The sequence below is a fragment of the Saccostrea cucullata genome, unplaced genomic scaffold, assembly GCF_032062105.1.
Source record: "Saccostrea cucullata isolate Sc308-1 unplaced genomic scaffold, CSIRO_AGI_Scuc_v1 ctg1443, whole genome shotgun sequence".
Lineage (NCBI taxonomy): Eukaryota > Metazoa > Mollusca > Bivalvia > Ostreida > Ostreidae > Saccostrea > Saccostrea cuccullata.
The window spans coordinates 82264-95093 of NW_026930741.1; the positions used below are offsets into that span (position 1 = coordinate 82264).

The 12830-nt window shown below is 34.2% G+C and overlaps 1 protein-coding gene across 1 annotated transcript; it reads right to left on the reverse strand.

Annotated features, from left to right (window-relative positions):
- Positions 1-597: 597 nt before the first annotated feature.
- On the reverse strand, positions 598-2328 carry LOC134229889 (uncharacterized). Its single transcript, XM_062711671.1, has 3 exons — positions 1814-2328; positions 1131-1388; positions 598-653 (listed from the first exon to the last, which is right to left on the reverse strand). Exons 1-3 carry the CDS (start codon positions 2211-2213, stop codon positions 598-600), a joined length of 714 nt encoding a protein of 237 aa, XP_062567655.1. The 5' UTR covers positions 2214-2328.
- Between the last annotated feature and the right edge of the window lie 10502 nt (positions 2329-12830).

The window sequence follows — 12830 nt, forward strand, 5'->3', positions numbered from 1 at the left end:
TTGCTAACTCGAACTTCAGTCCAAGCGTAAGATCCATCATCATAGTTAAAGGAACAAGACCAGTTAGATTCATCGGAAGGAACATTTGAAATCAGGGTAAATCCAGGAATGCTAAAGTTGTATTTGATATTCAAGAGATTTAATTCTCTTTAAGTCTCTGGACTGGATTTTCAAAAAATAATTTGAAACTCAAATGCAATTGAAAATAATTCTCCAGAAAAATTCCTTGTTTACAAGGTATATCAATGTTCGTTATTAGTTCTCTCACAGATCTTTATCCAAAAAGAGATTGCAGTTTGGAAAATGTAAATCGGTGAATATGTGTCAAAATATCCCCTAAAGAAGCGTTATACTGAGTAGAGCAGTTGAAATAGGCATCCAAGTTGTACCGGAGATTTCGTGCTTCTCTAAATAGTGGCACACAAGATTTACCTAAATTCAAAGTTTTTCCCGGGATAACATGTGACGTTTCTGCAGCCTCCCAAAAAACAGAAAATGTAAACGCTTTCATGATAAATTTAGAAACAAATTATTGCACCCGTGCATAAACAAAGCAAAAATTGACTGTTGAGATAGAATACAGAAATACAAATATCATCATTGAGTAAAAGTTCTGTGCTTCCGTACATTGACCATCACTGGCTGCTCCAGAGCTGAAATTGTCACTCGGATATTTATATAATATTTTAAGGATTTCACGACAAGTCTTGACGGTGAGAAGTCTTATTCTATAAGTGGTTCGAGGATTGGATCTGTGGATTCTTTGCGATAGCAAACTTCGTGAAAGTGTCTTCTAGGAGGTCCATATGTGCAAAATTTACAAAAGATATTCTTGTAAGGATATAGAAAATAAATTTGGGGGGAAAAGTTGCACATCTTTACGTGGATTTTACTGGAATGATACAAACATCTATCTACAAAGGTATCAGACCATTCTTGGGGGCTATATAACGCACAATAAACATTTTTATACTTTTTCGTTTGACCATTGACATTTTCGTGCCACAAAGGTAAGGAACCAGGTGGTATCAATTCACATGCCCAGATAATATCCGGATCTTTATGTGGCCAGTTTCCTGTTTTATTACATTTGTCTATTATGTTGTCAGATTTCCGGAAACACGTTTTACTTTTGCTATTTTGACAAGAAGTCACTGAACGAGGAGGGTGATAGTATGTATCACAGCCTGCAGCTCGTAATGCTTTTAGAAAATCCGAAAAAAGTAGAAAATTTGTTTTGTCTATATAAACAGAGCAATTCGCTTTAATATCCCATGGTTTGTGTCTTGCTACTTTCGTTGATGAAGACTGTTTGCATAGTAAACAATACATATTCAGATACGGAATATCAGTTGATGGATCCGTGACAGGGTGCATTGAAAAAATATCTTCAAATTGTTGATGACATCCTCTTACAATAAATTCTGGAAATTCTTTACTTCCATAGAACCGGCTTGTAACCAGAAGTTCTTCTGCGTTCCTTTGTGCGTCTTTCCTCGATTATTTGTTTTCACTCAGGCAAACTGAAGGGTAGTTCAGAGCAACATCAGCACAACAGCTCTGAGACCTGGAAAGACCATCAGTAAAATGCATTTTGGGTCACAAGAACAATAACTTTCGAATGAAGACAACGAAAACAGGCTTGGAATGCTAGACTTTCCATAGGTGTTTACGTTTCCTTCTAGAGAAATCATTTTAGATAAAAGGTTACTTATGTTTCGAGACTGGGTAACTGCATCTCTCGCGGTTTTGTTAGTCCCATTGCTCACCAGTGATTTTAGTTAAAAAGAAGTCCTCATCAAAATCACAATACTAATGTCAGAATAAAAAGTTGTAGTCCTTCCGGTATCTTTAATATCATCAATTTTTGTCTTAATTTCCGCGCTGACATCAAGAAAATTGGAATTGAATTGTGATGGTTTATTGCACGATAAACAAAATACATTTTTGTACGGAAGTGAACCTTGGTTGGCGTCATTATTTAGACATGCTCTCTCCTGTGTTGGATTATAGTCATCATACATACCTGTGACATTACATCGACCAATCACATTCTCTGTATAGATAGGAGGGTTGCAGATTTTACAGAACATGTTTTTATACATCTTGTCATTATTGATATACCTTGATTCGCAGCTTCGTTTTATATGGGAGTCAAATATTTTCCAGCTTCCGGTTTTATTACAAGAGTCAAAGTACACTTTTTCTTGCATACCTTGTGTACAATTGTAGTTGATCTTTTCTTGCGGAGGATATGACAATATGATACATCGATTCTTTTTCCCTTTTTCAATCAATTCATCATAGGAAGAAAAGAAGTTGATGTCTAAGAACTCATCACAGACAATATTCAAAGGCCAGGGATCGTAACTGAATTCAAAATTGCAGTCAGTGCAGTAACGGTTTAGGTAGGCCAGGGAGGAGGTTTGCCTGGTCACTGGAGGATAGAGAATTTTCTCAATGGAACTCAAATCCCCTTCACATTTCCGTTTTGTTTCCTCGACTGTATTTTTCGGGCAGGAATCGATCATAAGAAATGTTGAACTTTCTTTAATGTCTAATGATCTATTAAGAATGGCAGCAGATGTGCAGAATGGCTCTGGATGAGAGAAAATATAAATCCGGGCAACAGTTGCGATCTGACCAGCATTTCTTTTGACAGGAACATGGCGGACCGCTATGCGTGATATCATCAGCTTGTGTTGTCCAAGGAAAGATAAAATCATGCATAAAGCAAAAGTGACTTGGGCCTTACAACGTAAAGTACTGCTGAAGAAGGTTTCCGATATTCCAGTCCGAATACCAATTCTTTAGAGGTTGAAATTAAAATGAGAAACAAAACTGAAATATTGTGTTCCATGTTTAGTGAATATTAGCAGCTAATACTGTCAGCAAAACTTCATGCATCTCTTTACTTATTATTGATTTTCTAAAAAATGGCCTCTTTGCTTACACACTGTATTTTATGTATCTTTTTTCAACAGTCTTTTTATTAAGCATGAATAAACAAGTGAACAAGAAGAAAGTTTCTTGGAAATGTGTGTATATCTTGTGTATTTATCGTGTGATTATTCAGACAGTTATGTAATATCTTATAATCAAAGAGATCAGTATTTTTTGATATTTAAAATAGCCAGTATCATCTACATGTTTCAATCCTTCTTTAAAAAAACAGGTGAACAAGGCCGACGAATTACTAACGTTGTAGTACGAATGAAGCTGAACACAATTATAACAAAATTTTCGTTGTTATTTAATCTAACATTGAAGTAAACTTTATGTAAATTTGCAAAATTAATATGTCACAAAAAATATATGCAGGTCAAAATAACATACACACACAAAACGAGTAAAAAGAAAAAGTTTGGCCACTGTAACAAAAATTGTCAATATTAGTGTGTTTTAGGTTCATATTTTTGATAGCTAATCCTAAAAAATCAAAAATGGACCAAACACCCACTATACCTGAAAAATACATTTTTATTATTAAAAATTTGCATCTCCGAGAAAAAACTAGAAACCTCTGTAGTCATTGGTCATATCACGAACATGATTAAAATACCATCCTATGTTAACGCGGTTTTGACGCGGTGCAGCCAAAGGCAATCCAAACACGGGTCTCCTGATCATGAAGCGAACCATTATGCTGGATCAGAGGGATTTTTTTTCTCTATCTTAAAGAAGCTCTAAACACTAATAGTAACTGCTTTTTAGACTCAGAGAAAAATATATCATGTAAAGATATGCATATTGAGACTTTTGCATTCATTTAGAACATAGGGCACGTGCCTTATTTGCGCAGGAAAAAATTTCAAAGACAATGGATTGTTTGTGAGCAGAAATCACTGTTGTTTACTTACATTGGGAAAATCAATGAAAATAATTAACTAAATTTCTTCTTCTTACTCTTATATACCGCTAAAAATATTTTAATCTATTACAAATCGTGTAATTAATGGTAAATAGCAATTTCTTTAATCTTACATCTACGGGCAGATCACTCTAACTGCATAAAACTACCGAATAATTGGAGCTCTTTAGTGTGAAGTGTTTAGAACGTCCTTAAATGGCTGAATAACCGAAAGCTTATGCAGAGAAGGGTTTTCTCTCTGAACCCTTCTCCCGCCGCCCAAAATATGGTTTTAAAATAGGATTTCTCTTACGGAAAACTTACTCTGAGATGTTTCCAAAAGAAATCACACAATGGGTTCAAATTATCCTAGTGAGTGTTTCTTCTTATAGCCCAAGTAATTAAAAAAGGTTATTTAAGATACATGTGATAGCTATGTATAGATCAAACTGATAACATCAATTTTATTCATTTTTCAAAAATGATTTTAAAACTGTCAATAGGAACTGAGGGTATGCATTTAATTTTTCATGCTCAAATACTCAGTACATGTATCTTATCAGTATTGTGCAATATGTTTGATTGAATAAATATACCCTTTAGTTAAGTTCTTTGAACAGTCAAAGATAAAGGAATTTGTGTTTCTTTCTGATTTGCTAATCAGTTTTTGAATCCCTCTGTTTCTAGATTTTTTTCTATTTGTTTGATTTACAGTTTTCCAATAAAGAGACATATCTGAATAGATGTTTGCTTTTATCTAATTTCTGAGTGTCATGGGGGCCAAAATCTTTCAACATGACACAAAAAGGGTACGATAATCAATACCTACAAACAAGGTTATCACAGATGGTTGACATCTCTTCGGTATTGGAGACGAAACATTGACTCGGACGAAGAACTTCCTCCTTCGCCCCAAAACATAATCCCTTAGCAACCTACGTACATATGCGAGATAGTGTGAAATCCAGGTAGATCTGTTCTGGCCGTGATGGCGGCCGGTTCGCTTTTACTTTACCTGTGTCTATGGGTGACCGTGGATGTAACAGGGGGCTACTTTTTCGAGCCCGGCTATACACATCACTACACCTACTCCTCTACCACGGATACTCTGGGGATGCATAATATCACCACTGTCATAAGGGTAAGCTAATGGCCCGGGGGGATTAAATTGATTAAAAAAAGATGAACTTCAGAGTTTTTTTTTTTTAAATGCGCATTTATATTGATTTATTTTTTCAATTACACATAAAAACTGTTAAGTGATTTGAAACTTACAAAAAGTGATTTCCCTCTTTTTTAAAGTTTCAAATTCGAGATGTCAACCATAGTGACAGCCACACCTTGTACGAGCTGAAAGTGGACTCATTCACCCAGCACTCACAACGAGGCTACTGTAAGAATTCAATTATTTATACTGTTGTCCAGTTTCAAATTATAATGTCTTTTGACTGGCAGGAATTTAGTTTTTGCTGCTTGCCAATTTGAATTGAAAGAGATTAGCTTAAAAAGTCTTCAAAAAGCTTATACACGTTAAAAAAACAAGATGTGATTCAATTATGCCTATGAAATAAATTCTTAAAATTTTCCTAAACAGAATGCCATTAAATGAAAGGTGATTTCTTTTAGATGCGGATAATCCACTGAAATGGAACCTCAGTAGACAGTGAGTTCATTTTAAAAATATATACCATGTATGAAATATAAAACATTGGAAGTAGAGAGTGAGTTCTAAATTTTAAAAATATATACTTTAAAAACGGTAATGAAATATAAAAACATTTTGAAAGATCATGAAACGTCTTAAGCTTAAGTCAAAATATTCATGTTGAAATTAAGTCAAGTATATAAAAAAATATATATTTTTTTATTTGTGTGCAAAATTAGAAATTTGTTCAATAATAAATAAACATTTCAACGATTAAAAAACTTTAAAACCTTTTGACCTTGGAGATTTATGTATTTTAAAAAAAACTTTAACCTAGGTCATAACTTTCAAATGATACGGGCTAGGTCTTTTATACTACATGTATATATATGAAATTCCAGTGAAAAGACCTTTATCATTGGACACAGTTTACTAAAAATACATTGACATTTTTATAATTGATTGACCTTCTTATGATCATCAAAAATGTGACCTCCTTTTTAAAAACAAACTTTGACTTTAACTTCTAAACAAGGTGTCATGTTTTTGTTTACATAGGTTGAAATATTAATATATCCTTGTTCAAAGCAGATAATTTCAATTGAAGTAAATTCTAATTCAAGAACTTTGATTTTGAACTTCATTTTGTTATAGATATGAAATTTTCTACTTTTGTAAACAAAAACTTTAACTTCATTACATTATAATTTTTAAGTTCGTTTATTAATAAACAAATGGTGTTTAATTTTTTGCTGATCATTAGATGATGCTTTAGTTAGAAATTGTAAATTGGTTTTAAGAATTCAGTTGAAACCGTGTCCATGCCCCTTTAAATGTGTCAGCGTAGATGTTCTTCTTCATTTGACAGTGAGCTGTTGATCAAACTACCTGTCTAAATCTTCATCAAAGACTCAAATAACTTTTGTAATCAAAAAGATGGTGTCTTCCTCTCTGTCTGTCTGTTTATCTGTTTGTCCGCAAAAACTTTAACCTTGCCCATATCTTTTGATTTAGTGGAGCTATCACTTTCATATTTCACATGTGTATTCCTTTTAAAGACCTTTCTATGTGTACTACCAAATTTGACCTTTGGCCTTGATCTTGGAGTTTGAAACAATTTTACTAAAAAATTCCAAAGTTTTACTTTCGCCATAACTTTTGAATGGTTATGACTAGGAAATTCATCCTTCAAATATGTATTATTTGTGTCAAGACCTTTCATTGGATACCAACAATTAAGTTTGACCTTTTAAGCTAGATGACACCGGACTGGTTCATATTTAGTCTGTTTTTTTTTTAAATTAAAAAAAAACTTAAACGTAGGTCATAACTTTCAAATACTATACTATACTATATATATGAAATTCCAGTGAAAAGACCTTTCATTTGATACCAAGAACTTTGACCCTTTTACTTTGACCCTGGAGTTTGACCTCCTTTTTAAAAACAAACTTTGACTTTAACTTCTGAAGGGTTAGGACTCTTATACTTCACATATTTAATCCTTGTGACAAGACCTTTCATTGGATGTAAAGAACTTTGACCCTTTGATCTTGGAGTTTGACCTACTTTTTAAAAACTTTAACCTTGACCATAATTTTTGAACCTCCTTTTTCATACATGTAACAAACTTTGACTTTCTTTAAAATCCTTTGAAGGGTTTGATCTACCTTTAAACAAACTCCAACATATAACTTTTGAAAAGATGCTTGTGACTTATATTTCGATTGAATTTGGATGTAAAGAACTTTGCGTACCACCAAATCTGATTTGCATTTGAGAAAGTTTAACTTTGCTATGTTACCATACGGGGTATCAGTGTTTCACAAACTCATCTTTTTTTGTAGTTTTCTGTTTAAGCTAGATGACACCGGACTGGTTCATATTTAGTCTGTTTTTTTTTTTTTAAATTTATGTAATTCTTATGACAAGGGGAGAGAAATCCAATCATCTCTGTGTGTGTGCGTGTGTGTGTGTGTCTGTGGGTGAGTGAGTTAGTACTGTGCGCACTGGTAGTAACTTTTTTAAAAATCGGAATCGATGTCGAATGCTGTTTTGATTTATATATCCTTTTGGAGGGGAGGTTTCGATTTGATGTGCCCTTGTACAGTTGGGTTGAGCTGAGAAAGTGCGTGGTTAATATTTGGACTGATTTGACTGTTTTCTGTTTGATTAGATAGGACAGGACTAATTCATTTTTAGTCTGACTTTTATATTTTGTTTGCGCTTCGGGAGACAAGACTTGTTCAAATTCCGTCTAATTTTAGAGTATTTTGTTTGGACTGTGGGACACAGGAGAAATAGGAATATGCCTTGTCTCCTTCATCTTAAACAGAAAAAACTATAAAAATCAGACCAAGATGAAACAGTCCCGCTTCCCCTAGTCAGTTTCCGATTGAGATAGACAGGACAGGGCTGTTTCAAATATCTTATTGGTAGTTTCCTGTTTGAGCCGGGGTGTGGTAAGTTCGAAATTGGTTCATTTTAACTCCGATTATTACAGTTTCCTGTTTGAGCTGGGGGAGACGGGAGTGGTTCATTTTGTGCATTACCATCCAGAGGATAAAGAGGAGGTCGTCACTGTGAAGAAGGCAATTGTCGGTACAATGTCAGCCCATTTCAAGGTAAGGGATTGGTCGGTACAATATCATCTCACTTCAAGGTAGAGGATTGGTCGGTATGATGTCAGCTCACTTTCAGGTAAGGGATTGGTCGGTACAATGCAGCTCACTTCAAGATAAGAGATTAGTCAGTATATAGAGTCAGCTCCAAGTATGGGATTGGTCGATACAATGTCAGCTCACTTCCAGGTAAGGGATTGGTCTGTACAATGTCAGCTCACTTCCAGGTGAGGGTTTGGTCGGTACAATATTAGCTCACTTTCAGGTAAGGGATTGGTCAGTACAATGTCAGCTCACTTCAAGATAAGAGATTAGTCAATACAGAGTCAGCTCCAATTAAGGGATTGGTCGGTACATTGTCAGCTCACTTCCAGATAGGGGATTGGTCGGTACAATGTCAGCTCACTTCAAGGTAAGGGATTGGTCGGTACAATATCAGCTCACTTCCAGTTATAAGGGATTAGTCGGTACAATGTCAGATAACTTTCAAGTAAGGGATTGGTCTGTACAATGTCAGCTCATCTCCAGGTAAAGGATTGATCGGGACAATGGCAGTTAGCTTTGTGAACTTAATTCCATGTAAAATTGTGTTCGTACTTTATCAGGCCAATTAAGGTAAATGATTGATCTATACTTTGTCCTTCAACCTCTAAAATATCATTCAGTATTTTATCAGCTCTATTCCTGATCAATTCATTTAAAAATTTCAAATTTCAAATTTCCTTTCTTTTGCATCGTAAGGTATCAGAAAAAGATCGATGGACATACACTTCAAACGAAATAGATCACGGAGGTACATATTTCATCTTTTCAGATTTCGTATTCTAAATGATTAAAATAAGTTTCAAGTTATTTCTCAATTTATGCATGCTTGTAAAATATTTCATGTAAATACCGGTAAAATATTTCAGGACATCTGTTACATACTTACGAGGGGCAGAAGACGTCTGAAGGTCACATGTTATCCAGATACCACTATAGCGATGACAATGTCATTCGTACACACAAAAAGGTCAGGTGGAAAAACACACAGTACACGGCTTTCGGCGATACGTTTCTCTGAAATACTGAAGCATATTTAAGTGATTTTATTCTGTAATTTTTCTTTTGTCATAAACAATGCATTATTTGATATTTTTTGGTTATTTGTGTGATTATCTAGGTCCTGCATTACAACAATAACGGCATGATACACAGAATCCATCTGGTGGACAACATAACAACATACGACACAAAAGATTCTAGATTCCAGTAAAGTGTCTCTCTTTCCTTTTGTCTTTTCTCTCTCTCCTCTCTCTCAATTTTTACGCTACTTCTTCGAAATGATTGTATGGGCAACTACTGGAAGTATAATATACCATAGCAAAGTATAGGGAAAGGGAGTAATTTATGGGAGTAAGAGGTACAAAAGGTAGAAATAACGAACGGTGATCGATCTCAAAATAACTATAAACAATACAAATATGTGAAAAGAACATGAACAAGAAGTCAGGAGCCCAGTAGTGTCATAAAAGCAATAATTTGTAGTCGATATTATTATTTAGAAGAAATAATACAAATTAAAATGGTAAACTGATATAGTATGTCACCTTTGTTGAAGGGCTAACTATAAGATGTCTTTGAAATATTTTTCAGTAATGGGTTGCATGACAATGGAGCTATAAAGATCTACTCATCAGGAGGTTTGTATAATAACAATTCTACACGTACTTATAGGTACACCTCGTTAACTAAAAATAAGGTTCTGATATTTAATTAAAAGTATTGATTAGTTTATTTACAATGACCAACCAACAATTGTTTTCCAGAATTTCCTACCATCCAAACAATAGGAGAGACGCATGTCACATTTCAGGAGAAAAAGTAAATTAAAAACAGTGGTCTTACCACTTATTAAGAAAGAAAAATAACTATGATATAAACAAAAATCAATTTTATAATTTTCATTTCGTATACAAATAAACAAAAATCTTCAAGTGACTTTATTTTGTTATGTAGGAAATATAAAGAAGACGGGGTACAAGGTGTGATAGCAGCCTTAGTGAAGGACATCTTAACAGTTATAAAGGTCAGCTATCAAATTGAATTTATCCACTCAAAACATACAGGAGTGTTGGGTCAACTTGTATCATTTTCATAAATATTTTATTTTTAGAGACCAGAAAAACCTCTAGAGTTGAAGACGATAGAAAAGAACATAGATGCTATGATAGAATGCATACATAGATACGACGACAAAAGTAAGTAAATCTTTACATCTTCGATGATGTATCTCCCCGACTTTCCGTGTACGCATTGCAGTAGTGTTTTTGCCTTATATCGAAGTCTAAGAATTTTTTTTGTTCTTTCTATGGACAAGTTTTACGCTTTAAAAATTGTTGTATCAGGGAACCTGGTTTTGTCCATTGTGATTGAAATTTGAACTTGAAAAGGTTTTTTAAAATGGCTTAAAGGATAATCAAACCATCTGTTAACATTGCTTACTTTATGATGTTTCACCACAAATGTTTACAAATTGAAAACATAATGTGAAACCCTTTGTATTCTGTTCTTTCAGCTGCCGTGGGAAGAACTGAATGTGTCAAGCAGCTTCAGGAGAATGTTACCCGTCTGATTGACTCAGACTTGATAGCTTTAGCTGAAAAATTCCTCCTTAAAAATGAGTGTGATAGAAATTATACAAGATGCACTGACGAGCGCCATCTGATGATAGATGTTATAGCACGTGTCGGAAGTGACGTGGCACAACAGATTGTCATAAGACATGTTCTCAATAACAGCGCTGCTAGTGATGAGGAGATGCGCCATGCTCTCATTCATTCCATAAGTTTTCAAAATCCAGTTTATGTAGGTTTCCTATATAAGGCATCCGATTTCTTTTTACAAAACTAGCAGATTATTCATTATCTAACGTATTCATAGTGATAAAAAAGATAAATGTGTTTGCTGTGTTTCTTATTTTTTCGATCACATTTTGTCCGCCGTCCGTCCGTCTATTCACAATAGTATACAAAGCATCCTTGGGTAAAGGGGAATTTAAATTGTTTCAAGTCCCCTCACGATAATCAAGAAAAGACAAAAATAGGGTGGGGTCATTAAAAAATCTTTTTCAAGAACCACTGGGCCAGAAAAGCTGAAACTTATGTGGAAGCATCCTGGGGTAGTGTATCCAAAATACAAAAAAGTTGATTTAAATGCGTCAATAATAGCAGAGTGCATTCTAATATATTTCAGGAACTCATCACTGCAGTAAATGCATTATGCTTTTCAAGGAATTTAAAGCTAGGTAACTTGAAGTCTGACATTGTTTTATTTTAAAAAGTTAAGTTCATTTATAAATTTTATTCTAATGTAAATCATTGTTTTTAATATTAATATTCTATTGTAAAATCATTGTTTTAACATATATTCAGAGCCTAGTTTTGTCAGTGACACACAAAGGCGTGCATGCCTTACTCTTGGTGCCATTGTGAAAAACCTTCGTCAGAATGGAAACGCTTCGTTGGCTTTACAGCTTGTACATAAGTTGGAGGAAGCTTTAGGGCATCATAATGAAAGTAATATTAAAAAAAAGTGTGATTTAATAATATTCATTCTCCAAATTAAGTAAACTTGTCTTCAATAATTCATGTTGTAAAATACAGTTTCAGGCCTAATCGATTCTTGTCTAATAGAAATTATTTTAAAATAACACAGCTGAATTTCAAGACCTGTACAAGCCCAGGAACCGCCGATCTGCAGAGGAACCACACACAAAAGAAAACAACCACTTACGAAAGAAGAGAATGCTGGTCCATGCTCTAGGTAATGCAGGTCATCCCAGTTCTGTCCAGCACATAGTGTCGTACATGGAAGCTAACAAAGCCACACCGTCATTGAGGAGAGCAGCCGCTTATGCCCTCAGACATTTTTCTTGTAATGAGGTAAACTGTAACTTATTAATAAAGTCAACTGTAAATAAAAAATAAACATTTTAACTTAGTTAATTAGAAACACATCTCTTGTTTTAATTTTTAGAGCGCCAATGCTTTACTGAAGTCGGCTGTGAACGATCTGGAGAATATAGTGAAACAGGCATCATATGAAGTTTATTCTTCTCACCCTGCCGGAAAATCTTTCACTCACGAACAAGAAAATATCATTCTAGCGTAAATGCCCTTTCTGTTATTCGCTTTAAATTTGAAAAAAAAATACACTCTCTGTAAACAATGTAAAAAACATCAAATATATATAATGCAGGGCCCGGTACTCCTATCCCGTTGTTACGCGGGTCAGACGAGGAACTTTTGCAGACATCCTGAAAGCTCTGAGCTTTGAACTTGTCCTTCCAAAGGTCGACTGGAAGAAGATCATCGGAAGCAATAAGATTGGGGCATCGTTTGGAATCTTTATGGAAAACTACATCAAACTTAAATTAGGTTTCTGAAAATTTGCCTTCGAATTAGCTACATAATGAAATATATGTGTAAAGAATATAATATTGATGTTAATTTGTTTTTTCTTTTTCAGCCCCCTTTAGCGGTTTATTTGACTTAAAAGTTCACGACGAAGCTTGGGCTACTGCAAATTTGGGATTGATCAATCAATTCATAGACATCTTCAGAGTGAAAGTCTGCTACCAAATAAACTTTCACTACGACTTAAATATTCTAAAGGTAAAATTTTCATATGTTATTAAAATGCATAATTCATAAATACGTAGAAAATCTTAATT

What these genes read in the sequence shown, in the direction of transcription:
- LOC134229889 (XM_062711671.1), bottom strand. Translation starts at nt 2,213, where the DNA reads ATGCAAGAAAAAGTGTACTTTGACTCTTGTAATAAAACCGGAAGCTGG. An exon ending in AACTTTTTATTCTGACATTA is followed by an intron (nt 1,389 to 1,813) that starts GTATTGTGATTT and finishes AACAATTTGAAG; the next exon opens with ATATTTTTTCAATGCACCCT. An exon ending in TTCTTGTCAAAATAGCAAAA is followed by an intron (nt 654 to 1,130) that starts GTAAAACGTGTT and finishes TGACAATTTCAG; the next exon opens with CTCTGGAGCAGCCAGTGATG.